The sequence below is a fragment of the Sitophilus oryzae genome, unplaced genomic scaffold, assembly GCF_002938485.1.
Source record: "Sitophilus oryzae breed Bouriz unplaced genomic scaffold, Soryzae_2.0 scaffold_1062_pilon_pilon, whole genome shotgun sequence".
NCBI lineage: Eukaryota > Metazoa > Arthropoda > Insecta > Coleoptera > Curculionidae > Sitophilus > Sitophilus oryzae.
The window spans coordinates 1,675,531-1,689,363 of record NW_022145685.1 but is presented as its reverse complement, the minus strand read 5'-3'; the positions used below and the strand labels follow the sequence as shown (position 1 = coordinate 1,689,363).

Genomic DNA, 13,833 nt, shown 5'->3' with positions numbered 1-13,833 from the left:
GCGTGATAAGAAGAAGATGTATCTAACTAGCGTGACGTCATAAATCTCGCTCCGAGGCTGTTCTATTAGAGACGGCATTGCGTCAGCATAGCCGCAAGTTGCTAACCTAATAATAAGAAAATACATGGGAGTATTTTCAAGTCAGTTGCATTCCTGTGACTTGGATCAGTTCACTGGACACGTGAAAACGCTCCTTTATTCTAGGTAAAAACATTTTTTTTTTCAATAAACTTACCGCTTCTCTGGCTTGCTGAAGCTGTTTTTCTGCTGCTATTTTCTTCCTGTCGTAACTTTTCTGTTCGTATTCATAAGTGAGTTGGAGCCATTGTTGAAGACCGTTTGGCAAAAAACATGAATTTTTGTATGCTTCCTGTGTTAATTCAAGCTGTGCTTTCAAAGCCTAAAATAATTAATAAAGTAATAATAAAAATAAAACTACTGTAATGTTAAAAACAGTATTAAAAATGAAAATACATTGTGTTCAATGATAAATACATAATTTATATTTGATTTTAATTTGTGTGGAAAATTTATTACTCAACGGTGATTCATCAAATTTTAATAAATGTAGGATCGATTTGAACATTCCACGTGGAATTCCATTTAATCAATTATTATTTGTAATTATTTATAACAGTAAATATACCGGACGGATAACAATTTATGGTATTTTTACATAGATTTTTTGAAGTGCAGTAAGTAAGAAACAATGTAAGAATGGTTCATTTCGGAGATACAGGCGGGTGTAGAAGTTTCATTTTTATTTCGAGATTTTTTCCAAATAATTTATGAAGTAACATCAATATATTTGGATGAAAATTGGTGTCTGGGAGTTTTTTGATATTTTTCTGGGAAATTTGATTTTGATGTCATTATGCCTTCTATTTGTAGGTGGCGCCACCTACATGTGTTTTAACTGTTTTGAAGGGTAATAACTTTTCGTCTGTACCTGTATAAAACTACTGAGTAAAAAAATATACATTTCCGTGATTTTCTACATAAAAAATGTCTCTTGGTAAAAATCGCTACGATCAATCGTTCTCAAGATATTTAGAATAGAAATAATCAATACATGTCATTATTGACTAAAAATAGACATGCTGAGTAGACAGTTATTTGACTGAAATGATAAATAGTAACTTTTTATTTTTTTAAATTAATCATAAACATTTCTTTAAAAAATGATCATAAAACAGTTTCTGTTGAACGTTTGGCACAAAAACATTTCAAATTTATGATTTCAGTCTAATAACTAATTAGTCAACATGTTTAATTTATATATATCCCAAATATCTCAGGAACCATTATTGGTAACGATTTTTACCAAGAGACCTTTTTTTACGTAAAAAACGTCGTTAATGTATACTTTTTATTCACTAGTTTTATACAGGAACGGACAAAATGTTATTACTCTTCAAACCAGTTAAAAAATATGTAGGTGGCGCCCTCTACAACTAGGAGTTATATTAACATCAAAATCAAATTTCTCACGTCAAAAAACTCCCAGACACCAATTTTCAATTATTTGGAAAAAATAGAAATAAAAATGAAACTTCTACAAACTTATACAAATTTTTTACTTATTTTTATCTGCAGAATATGCTGCCGAAGTTTCCGGAATACAGTTCGGACCACCCTGTATACATACAAAATCACAATGTTGCAAAAATCACAAAATTAAAATGTTTTTAATAGTTATAATTAAAATGTTTCTAAATATTTCTTAAGAGACATTTAAAAACTATAAAATAATTTAAAAATTTTAGATTAAATATACATACATATTATTCTAATATCCTTGTAATAATTTTTAAAGTGTTCTCTTCTAATAGCAAATATAATGTATAAAAAATTCTTAAGATATTTTTTTCACTAAAGTATTTTAGGCAATCGTTGACTCACCCTGTACAAATTGATGTACAAAGTTCAGATAACTGATAGATGCCTGGTCCCTCATATTATTAAATATGGAAATATGCAATTTTTAAAGCTGAATTTTATTCAAGATTAGAGTTTTAAAATATTTTTAATTATTGATCATTTATAATTGAGATCGCATCAAAAAACGCACACTCATTTATTAATTTCCAAAATTTAACTCAAAATTAAATTAAAACAAAACTAAATTATATAGTGGATATTACTATTCGCTTTACTATTTTAATTATTTCACTACTGGCCTTGATGATTTTAATCAATAAAAACATTAATAAACTTTGTTAAATAAAATTTTAATGAAGAAAATAGTATTTGTAAAACATATTAATTGACGAGGTCAGTTGAAATCATAAATAATATTAATTTCTTATAAATAACAGCTCAATAATAATGAATACTGCTTGCATTTTGGAGTTGGCTAGTCTTTTATTTCAAATAGATATATGTACCTAGTATTATCTTGTCTTGATATACCCAGTATTACAATATCTTGGCTGGAGGAATATCAGACAGCAGATATGGCTATACGATGTATTGGGTGTCCCATTTTCATGTGTTTTATGGCGTTTCTCATTTATTAGTAGAGATAGAAAGATGCGGGTCTCTTTTCTCATTTATTAGTAGAGATAGAAAGATGCGGGTCTCATATTGCTCTGCTACTTTTTATGAAACTAAATATACTACACACGGATTTGTCCTAGCCTTTTTAGTTCCTAAAATACAGGGCGAATTTTAAATTTTTGCATTATTCGACCCCCTTCGTTTATGAAGATTATTATAAGCGTTATTATGGGTTATTTATTTATTGATGTACATCTTACAACGCCGTAAGTGGTAATAACAACTAAGAGGGTGCTATTAATGCACAAAGTAATGATCGCAGAATTTAATAAAAACTAACTTTGAAAGTGGTTTAATGTGCTTATCAATCAAACTTACTTTTCTGACTGCAGTCAAGGGTAATGATGGACCTTTAATGTCACGTTCTCGTTCAAAATAGTTTAAAAAAAAACAGGGAAGGTACAAGCTTCGACTGTTTAAATGCTTCGCCTTATTTTCAACACACAATTTCAAGAAATGCAATACAAAAACTTGAAAATTTAGTTCTTAAAAAGAACTGTTAGGCAAAAAACGAGAATTACTCAGAAATATTCAACAACACGATATTATACAAAATAATGACTGGCACTAGGATAATTGTCAAATAATAAAGGACAACATTGCTGAACACGGCGCAATGTGACCAACATAGCGATAATAAAATTCGGTTTAAACTAATTTTTGCAGCTTTAATCTAAATAAAATACCTGTTACAATCATTTGCTCTATAAAGTAAAATGAAGAGCTGCTCGGTATCTTAAATTACACAACAAATTTAAGCATTTTTGCCAAAATTTCAGGTTTATAGACTTTTGTATGTCGATATGATTGATGACGTGCATAGGAAAATATTTTGCGATTACAATAGTTTAAATTGAGGAAGTTATATACGATTTGAAGTTGAACTTCCAATAACCTTTCAAACGAGTCGATTAAATGAAAATTAATACCTTTTTGAAGACCGTTCAATTTCCTACAAGAATATGTATTGATTTTAACAGAACGCTTATTTGTTAGAACGCAATAGAATTCCGAAAAAATGTTTCCCCGAGTTATTCAAATGGGAAATAGAGAATCACGATGAGACACCTCTTAATAAAAATATTAAAAGCTCAAACATTACTAGAATTTTTTTTTCATCATCCTGAACGATATATAGAATTTTTTTTTGTGCACCCTAATATAGAATCTTTAGTTTCATAAAAAAGTTGCAAAGTGATGTGAATACCGCATCTTTGTATCTCTGCTCATAAACCAGAAACTCCATAAAAAACACATGAGAATGCGACTCCCTGATCATATTTTAAAAAATATAAAAAAATAATTAAAGTAAATCAAAATAGATTATCTCCTTTTCGCTGATCATTTAAAAATGTTCAGTAAATTCACATAAATTATTTCTTTCGTTGCTTTATTACCATAATAAATTAACACAAAAAATATTCGGTAGGTCCCTTCACCTTGAACTCATATTTCCCGTATTACATCAAAATAAACCCAAAGAACATTACACAAAACTGACCTTTATCTCTTCCTTGTACTGATTCACGTCCGATTCCGAATAGGAACTGGTCAAACTCGAAAAATCGCCCTTAGAATCCTGCAACATCTTCTCCAAGTTCTGCTTCTCGAATATGGCCGACTTCTCCGCTTGTTTCGCCTCCTCCAGCTGTTTCTGCATCTTCTCCAGCGCCTGTTCCGAGTTCTGGAGACTGTCCATGTCCTGGTTCATGCGGTTCAGGTGGCTCTTGAACTTCTTATTTTGCTGGTAGGCAAGCCAGCTGCCCAGCAGCACCACGATGGCCGACATGATGAGGGTGATGTCTTTCCATGTTATCTCATCTGGTGGAGAGATTAACATTAAATCAAATAATCGGGCGAAAAAGTTGGTCGGAAACGGAACGAGGTAACAGCGGAGTCGGCGAGGGGCAAATCGGTTACGTAGATTTCAGCTCAGAGTAACAAAAACTATCTAGATACGGAGCGATCAACAAACATTGAAATAGTTTACTTCTCCAAAAAAATCCTATATGGGTATTTTTTTTCCTTTATTCTTTGTATTTTTTGCTTCCGACGACGGAAAGAGATAAAGTTTCCGAAACGTTAAGCATTTTTTTGTTCGTTAGGCAAATTTGTGTATATTTAAACCTAACTTCTGACAAGTAGTTTCCGTTTGGGATTAACGCAGAGAAGTGTTTACATAAAATTACTATTTTATTTTGTAGATTTTCTTGCAGTGTCGAAAAATCCATACAGGATTTTTTTATTGGAGAGATGAATCCGCCACATAGGTATAGACATTTTTTACAAATAGTTTACTATTTTACTATTCTGATTCTTTTTCCGAGTGTTTTATGCAAAGTGTAAAAATCTGGAAAGCATTTTGTCAGCACTGTAAATTAGGGCAACGGCCCAGCTACGACGAAACACCGGTTCCCATTAAAACACCGAAGTTAAGCGACGTAAGGCGATACTAGTGGATGGACGGGTGATCGGTTCGAAACTCTGTATTGTACTGTTGTCCAAAAAAGACAAAAGTGTAAAATCTATTGACACACACTGCTCATTCACGCCGGTTCGTGGCCGAATGATATCGGATATCTCGTGAGTAAGAGTCGATTTAGACACTTGCCAAGTCGGTAGGCTATTGACCATGATATGGCCGAGGACCGCGGTTCGGATTCCGCGTAAACAAAGTAGGCCCCGTCCAGATTAGCCCTGGCAGCAAAAAGGAAACGTTAACTTGAAATCTTTACTTTACTTTACTGTAAATTACAGTGAAATGATTGTGACTATTAGAAAGAGGCTTCAAAAATGGCTACTTGTACAGGGTGGGTCAAATTCGACGCTTATAAATGGTAATACCGTTTTCTATAGAAGATTAATATTACGACGAAAACTAATATCTGTGTCTGGAGCTCAATTTTTTTCAAAAACATGTTGTTACGGGGTGTTTCTCAAAAAAGTGCATTTTTAACAAATCGCTGTAACTTTTTTGTATTATGGAAAATTTTGTATTTTTGTGAAAACATTTCCAAAGCACTTTTTTAAGTAGAATTTAATGGTTTAAGTATATTTTTTTAAATTAATAATTTAAGAGTTATCAACAGAAAAATTGATTTTTTATTTGGGACACCCTGTATATTTTTAACTAAGTGAAAAGAACTTAAAATTACCTTTTTACAACAAAAGTTTTTATTTTCTCAGTGAATTTGTTATAAAATTCTATTCAAAAAATATGATAATCTATAATCTAATACTAAATGGCCTTTGAAATATGGATTTTTTTGGAATATACAACACTTTACACTGACATAAATTAGGATTGATTGACGTATTCACTTGTTTTTGGTCACTTCCTGTTTCATCGGAAATAACTACTACTTTTGATTTTTAAATGGCACCCTCGGTATATTTCTACTTTATTCGACAGAAAATGACACTCTGAATAGAATGACATGTCATATGTCAATTAAACATTTTCGCTTTAAAAAAATCCTATTTTAAATTTCATTCTAGAGTGCCATGGCTGTGTTAAAAACACTAATTTTTATTTAATCAAGGAGCCTTGGAAAAATAGATTTGACCATCTAATCTTATTCGTGTCTTGTCCTGACCAGTAAAAAGATGCCCAAATCGTTTTTTTAATCATATCCCAATTTTTTCAAATGGAACAAGGGTGGCTCATTAGCATATTTGGAAAAAACATTCTTTTATGAATACTTTGGTACCACACATTTGGTATTTCGAGTTAAATTGTCGTTATGAACCGCGTGTTACTATTTCAAATAAACCATATGCCAAAATGTCAAAAGTTGTCATATGATACGTCATTCTATGCAGAGCTTTGAATAAGAAGACTAAGGAAGGAGCATAATGCTATCCATGTATTCATGCATGTTGGGCGGAAAAAGCACTCTAGGGTAGGGATCCTTGACAGTTCTGTTTGACGATTCATTTGACACATTTGAATTTGATTTGAAATTTTGTGGATTTGTCAGTCTTTACGGAGCTTATTTTATGTTATTTATTGTTAAATCTACTACTGATAGTTGTATAAAGGTAGTAAATCTAGATGGAAATTGTGGCAGAACTTAAATTAACAGTGACACTATCGCGATTTATCGAAAAAGACTCTAAAATAGTTGGTTGTGTAGCGTGCGGTAGATCTCGGCAAAAATTGAGTGAAATAATGGAACAACTTTTCGCTAGTAAGTGACTATATAATATACATATGTGTAGTAAACCGATCATTTATGAAATTCATTTAAATTAACTAAATTATATATTTTTCTTGCATTTTAGCTTTTATGTATTACTTGTCAAAGATTAGATGTCAAAGAATTTAGATACGTTAATTTGACTTACCTGCTTCAGTAGCGTATCGGATGTTTGTGTTAATAAATACTTATTGTAACTTATCTATTTTTATTAGAATTATATATTTTTATAACAATTTTAATAACTACCAACATTTATTCACAACGTAAAATAAAACAACAAATTGTTGAGTCTACCCCACGTCTACCCTACATCATAGTTTTACATTTTTTAAATAAAATTAGAACGACACTGATAAACCGGAATTTAAGTCGGCCATATTTGAGGCCCATCGCGGTGTACCTAAGATTTTTGATATGCTCCTTCCTTAGTCTTCTTATTCAAAGATGCAGAGTGCAATTTTCTATCGAACACAGTAAAAATACCGAGGGTGTCATTTAAAAATAAAAAGTTGTAGTTATTTCTAGTGAAACAGGAAGTGACGGGAAACAATAATTGAATACCTTAATCAATCTTAATTTATGTCATATACTAAGATACCAAATCCCGTTTTTTATCTAAAAAATAAGTTACAGGAGTGAGCCACTTTTGAGACGCACCCGGTAGACTCATTTATGTAGTAATATACATACACTTTCTGATATAAAATTCAGGACAAAAACAAGAAAGAATTGAAAAGAAAACTAGAATTTACATTTTAATTAAACTAAAATCAAATTAGTAATGTCTTTATTACTCTGAGGATATTACAGTGGTCCAGCCGAACAGCCCGCACATCAGACAAAGATGGGAATAATAACACTATTGTTTACCTTTAGGTGGTCCGAATAGTACCACGTCCATGGCCTTGAGAGAGATTTTGTGTTTATGAATTGGATCTTTGATGCCCAGCAGGCCGAGGAAATTGTCATTGTTGATGGCCAGTCTGAAAATGCAGATTATTTCGCCGATAAATAAATATTAGATAGTAGATGTGTGCGACAATCACGGACTAATCCTGTTATCGATTTCAAAGTTTTTTGGAAGGTTCAAAAATCGCTTGCGTATAAGTACTAGCGTAGGTTTATGTTTGTTTAAGATCTCTATATGATTAAACAGTAGTAACCAGTTAAATAGGTACGTTAATTTGCACTACCAGTGACAATTTTCAAAAACCGATAAGTTCACGAAGAAAAACAACAGGAAAATATTTGTTTGCAATAAATATAGACGTTATAATAATGCATATTCTAATAAAACAACTGAATGAATCATTTCCTTGGTTAATATATTTAATATAACAATATCACACACACCATTAATAAGTCTACAGAGCGTTTCAATAGAAATTTTAAGGAGAAATTTCTTTGTAAAAATAAAAGACAGTCTTATACTTTGAATAAAAAGATTTAAGCTTCATTCAGAACCTCGTAATTAGTGGAATAAATTAGTGGTTTCAATTAGCGTAGAAGTTTATTGTTCAAACTTTTGATTTTTCCACTAATTATACTTCAAAATTTGCGAAGAATGTTATTTTGGCCTTTGATTTATCATCCGTCTAGAGAAATTGTAGTTATTAGTTAATTTATAATTGATTTTGTTTAGAGCTAGCAAATCTAGAAGGATATTATCAGAACTTAAATTAATGGTGACATTATTGCGAATTCCAGAAAAAAAACTGCAAAATAGTAAGTTCAAAAATAGAGGTAAATAAGGGAACCAGGGTTAGGTAGGTAGAAAATTTTCTACCGTATTTTTTACACGTAGATAATTAGTTTTGTATATTGTAAGCCTTTTTGTGAGTTTATATTTATTTCAAATCAAATACTTCAATCACAACGAAGAAAATTAATTTTCTACGCGTCGCGTCGCGTCGTTACCCAACCCTGAAGGGAACAAAACAGAACTGGTAAGTAGTAATTAACTGAAGGGTCCAGGGGAAAAACATGATAAGCGCCATTTTACTAATTTTATAGGAGAACCAGAAAACGCTTTCGGATGTAATAATGTGACTACTATACATGTAATAATTATGTTTTCTAGGTTTACTCATTACAGTAACAGCAAATGAAATAAAAAATAAACTTAAAAAATCAGAAAGATTTTATTCAAAATGTGAACGCCTAAAAACTAAAAAATATATTTTCAAAATACAATGTGATATGAGGCAGTGTAGATCTTCAAGGGTACTTTCGGGAACGTACAGTTATATTAACACACAGTCATACAATATGACAATATGATCGAAAAATAAAAGGCGTCAAATGGCTATGATATGAAGTGGAGCAACCACTCCCGGCGATGTTTGGTTAACCCATTATAATATTTCAAAAATAACTAAGGCTCTATTAGACTATAAAATTTCTTTGTCAAAGATTTTTATAAAAGATATTTTAAGAAAAATTTGACAGTGTTAATATACAACATTGTATAAAATCACACATGTTACACTGTCAAATTCTTCATAAAATATCTTTTTAATAAAATTTTTGGCCGCTATTAGCCCAGTATTACACTATCAAGTTTCTTTGTCAAAAATCTTTTATAACAGATATTTGATGAAAAATTTGACAGTGTTAATATACAATATTTTATAAAATCACACATAGTAATATTACACTGACAAATTGTTCATAAAATATCTTTTAAATAAAATCTTTGACATCAAACTTCTTTGTCAAAGATTTTATTTTGTCAAAGAATTTGACAGTCATACATATTACGTGTGATTTTATAAAATACAACTTGTATATTAACAATGTCAAATTTTTCATCAAATATCTTTTATAAAAGATTTGATAATATATTTTATATAGAAATTTGATAAGCCAGTATTAAACTAAGAATTCTTTGTCCAAGATTTAATTTAAAAGATATTTTATGTTTATGAAGAATATGACAGTGTAATATGTGTGATTTTATAAAATATTGTATATTAACACTGCCAAAATATACACTTTATACCAAATGAGAATTTCATTCTCTATAAGTACTGCCTTTTAATATTTTTGAATCTGCCTCTACTGAGTAATAAATTTGCACGGGAACAAGTCCTTTTTTTGGACAAAAATTAAACCGGGCGTTTTAATTACATAGAATATAGTTCATCTGAAGTCAGTTGGAATAGATTGGGACTCTTAATTTTCATCGGGACAAGATGGACAAGGAAATCAAGAGTTTCAGTACTTCCAATTGACTTTGGAATGGAAATACTATAATACCTATTGAATTTTAATTTAATAAAATATTACTCCAATTAACGAAACTAAGAAATTAGTTGGTATACCAATTAGTTAAGCTGCAGAAACTAGAAACATCATTTCACTGAATATTTCAACATTTTTGAAATGTTCAAATCAATTTTTGATGCACAGTTGATTGGAAAATATTTGTTTTTGGTTTGGTTTGGTTTTGGAGCATAGTTAGTTAGATCTGCTAAAAAGTAATGGTTTAAATTTTACTTACTTCTCCATAACCTCTATAATCTCTACTAATGTTAAATTAGAACACAAAAGTTACCTATTCTTAGATAAATATATTATACATATGAAAGACACCCTCCCTTATTTAAAATTAAGACAAATTTGCTTTGATACTCTAGAAACTTGGAGTTACATTTTCAAATACTTTAACTTCAAACCACCTTCAAACTTCAAACATGCTTCAAAATTCACTGATACATAACCTATTTCGTTTATTGAAAAAATATCACGGAAACCACTGATGTATTTTTTAAAATAAATGCCAAATGGTAAGTCCTAAAATGTTCTTGAACTCGAAAAATACGTAAAATATGTAAGAAATACGAAAATTTATTGTTGTTTTAATCGAATCTGAAAAAATAACAACAAAAAATATTCAAGTACATTTAGCGATTCAATTTACTTAGCTACAGTTATTACACAATGTAACAAAATTCATATTTTGTTAAACAGTGAATTGATTGTTGTGCCTCTCAAATGTTTCGATAAAGTAACTTCAAAAATCTAACCATTTTTCCATTCATAACAGAGTTCAGAAAAATGTTGAAACACAGACATTATACATACTAAATTATTTGTCTAGAAAGGGAATTTTGTAAAGCAACATAATAGCTCCTAATATAAGCATAAATCAAGGTCTGTATCCATTCATACGATCGTCTGTTTATCGGTTAAGCATTTTCACATAAAAGAATTACAAATATTTTTCTAGTTACCTATAGCTGATTCTACTGAAAGACCATTGCTATGGAGAATTTTATGTATGTACTTACATACATATGGTAAATATTTATTTAACAATCCTAAGTACATCAAAACCATATATCAATTACAGCAATTAATAGAGTTGAATGAGTAACTGGAGTCATCTCAATAGGTGGATACATTTATGTTAGAACTATTGAACTGTATTACTAACAGTCTATATATATGAGGTATTTTAACCTGTTATGTATTCAGAAACAAATAATGAATCAAAAGTGAGAGTGACAAACATTAAGTTCAATTACAATGGTCCATTAAACAAAATATTGTTTATTTGCTATATTTCGTAGTAAAAATATTTTAGTGAGTTATTTTATTACAGCAGGTAGCAGGATATAGAACTTAAGACATAAGTAATCCACAAATTTTTAGATAGTTTTTATTTTAATAACATATAAAAATAGAAACAAAATCACGGTGAGAAAAAATAAAATTTAATGCACATACCTTGGTAAATTAGCCCCCGTAACTTTGTGCGACTCAAAATTAGGGACATATTGAGGCAAATCTACATTGCGTTTAAGCCAATCTGTTGTTTGTTCGACAGTCCAGTTATGTACCTCTGATTTTAGCCATGCCTCCCATAGTTCTTCAAACGAAATATGCATATCATTATTTCTATGAAATGCTCTCTGACGCTTCTCCGTTCCAGAATTATATTTCAGTTCCTCTTTTAAAAACTGAAAAGGTTGTTATAGATTAGACACACTAAAAGTAAATTGCCATGAATGGAAGTGTTTCCTTGAATTAATTGTGTCAGTAACACTATATAAGGTCATAAACCGATATAATCTATACTATACCTACATCATCAGATTCTGCATAATCAATGCTTCCATCTTTATCATCATCTAACTGTTTGTGCAAGGCACGGATTGCTTCTAGATCAAGTTTATCTTTTGCTGTAAAACAAGAGAGATCGTTTGCCCTACAGTTATCTGAATTGTGCTCCCTTCCTGTGTTACCTACAATATTTTCATATTTAACTATCAAGTTTATACGACCAAATATTAATATTTACTTACCATCGCTAGATAAATATAAATCACTGGAGGAAGCGCTCCTTTGAACCGTTTTGTAAATACTGGTGTCCGGTTCGTAGTTACTTCCACAGGCGGATTCACCGCAAATATTTGCTAATAGCCAAACAATTAAGCCTCTATAATTCATTGCAATATATCGTAAAAACTGCTTCGATTGATAGCAAAAACGATTTAATGTAACATTTTTCTAATATTTTGTTTTAATTCTAAAGATTTGACATTGACAAACAACTTTGAGGTTTTCAGATTTTCCTAGAATCTGAAGTTGCCAACGTAACATTTGTCAAATCTACTTGTAATACTGGTTACATATGTTACTGTTGCTAAAAGTCATATTTTTTATGAAATTTTCTTCCATGGATACTAATTGAACTGTTGCTACTATCATATAAAAAAAACTTTACCAAGAAGAATTATTTATAGAATTTCTAGATTATAAAATAGTTTAAATAAAAAAATACCATATTTAAAAATACTTTATTACCAATTTCATACATCGTGACTATTAGGAATAAATATATTTTAATTTTATTTGTATTTTACACATGGTTTTACGGACTGGATTTTTTAAGCAGGATCTGAAAAAAAAATATACTATTAATAGGTATAATTTGTAGGTATAATGGATCTATACAAATACGATCGACAAAAAAAAACGGCGTTAGCGATAGCTATAAAATGATGGTCATATTTTTTATGGAAAATTATATTGGGAATGTCATCCGATCGTCATTTCCAAGCCAACTGGACGCCGTTTTTTAAATTAAAAAAAATAAAATTAAATAGATTGAATAAATAGAATAAATTGAATAGAAAAAATGTTATTCAATTAATTTATATTATATTCTCGCATAAAGGGTTTTGTAACTATATAATATTATAATCAGTAGAGATCTATAACAGAGATAACTCTCTGTCTATAATGAAATTATGTTTATTTTTAAAAATAAATAAATATATTAAACATAAAATTAAGTAAAAAAATATGAAAATTTTACCTCATTTTCTCTACTGATCTTCTCTTGATGTCTCCTTCTGTTGATTTCTGAACTAGTTGCTTTCTTTACAGGTTGACTAGCATAAGTCTTATACTGATTAGGTCTTCTATTATGATAGAGAATTTTCTCCACCAAAATTGCATTTCTTCTTTCAATATCTCTAACTTTCTCTGAAGAGAACGATTTGTTTGGTAGAACGCTTCTTCTAAAGGTACTTCGGCTCGTTTGAGACGATAGGCGCCCTAAGCTCAGCTCAATAATAGAGTTGTTTGTACAACTAGACGAAGTTTCCTCTTCAGAATCCGTTGAACAAGAGCCCTCATCATTGCTTTCCTCGTCAAAATCTTTTTTAAGCTGGTCGCAGGTGCCACAATTATTTAATATTTCTGGGCCTTTAGCCTTATTCATTCCAATGTGTGGATTACAAGAATAATAATAGTAAAATAATATGGTAGATAAAAATATGACCTAGTTTATGAAGGAAAATGTTTCATGTCAATAGACGTATGAATTAAATAGTTTATTGTAAGGTTTCTATAGTTACAATTCGTAAACAAAATATGAGCGATATTAAAAAATGTTTAATCGATAGCTTGAAAATAGGCCTATTAATTTATTTTTCGATCGCCATTTCCAAGCCAACTGGATGCCGTTCTTTTCTAGCTTATGGTTATTATCATGGAGTAAAGTAACTGGGTTCTGGGTTATTATATTTGATGGAAAAAGTTCCTTCGCCAAATTGTCAAG

The 13,833-nt window shown here is 30.3% G+C and overlaps 2 protein-coding genes across 4 annotated transcripts in view; both read right to left on the bottom strand.

Annotated features, from left to right (window-relative positions):
• Positions 1–12,350, bottom strand: part of LOC115878402 (stromal interaction molecule homolog) — a 29,439-nt gene extending 17,089 nt beyond the window's left edge. For all 3 annotated transcript variants that reach the window (XM_030894901.1, XM_030894911.1, XM_030894920.1), the window contains exons 1-6: positions 12,071–12,350; positions 11,853–12,010; positions 11,493–11,725; positions 7,632–7,744; positions 4,061–4,380; positions 236–400 (exon numbers count right to left, since the gene is read on the bottom strand). In XM_030894901.1, the coding sequence (XP_030750761.1) occupies positions 236–400; positions 4,061–4,380; positions 7,632–7,744; positions 11,493–11,725; positions 11,853–12,010; positions 12,071–12,215 (1,134 nt within the window). In that variant the 5' untranslated portion in view covers positions 12,216–12,350. The remainder of the gene's footprint in view (positions 1–235; positions 401–4,060; positions 4,381–7,631; positions 7,745–11,492; positions 11,726–11,852; positions 12,011–12,070) is intronic.
• Positions 12,351–12,551: 201 nt separating this feature from the next.
• LOC115877738 lies at positions 12,552–13,605 on the bottom strand. Its single transcript, XM_030894037.1, has 2 exons — positions 13,087–13,605; positions 12,552–12,666 (listed from the first exon to the last, which is right to left on the bottom strand). The coding sequence occupies exons 1-2, from the start codon at positions 13,492–13,494 to the stop codon at positions 12,640–12,642; spliced, it is 435 nt and encodes a 144-aa protein (XP_030749897.1). The 5' UTR covers positions 13,495–13,605; the 3' UTR covers positions 12,552–12,639.
• Between the last annotated feature and the right edge of the window lie 228 nt (positions 13,606–13,833).

What these genes read in the sequence shown, in the direction of transcription:
- LOC115877738 (XM_030894037.1), bottom strand. Translation starts at nt 13,494, where the DNA reads ATGAATAAGGCTAAAGGCCCAGAAATATTAAATAATTGTGGCACCTGC. An exon ending in AGATCAGTAGAGAAAATGAG is followed by an intron (nt 12,667 to 13,086) that starts GTAAAATTTTCA and finishes TTTTTTTTTCAG; the next exon opens with ATCCTGCTTAAAAAATCCAG.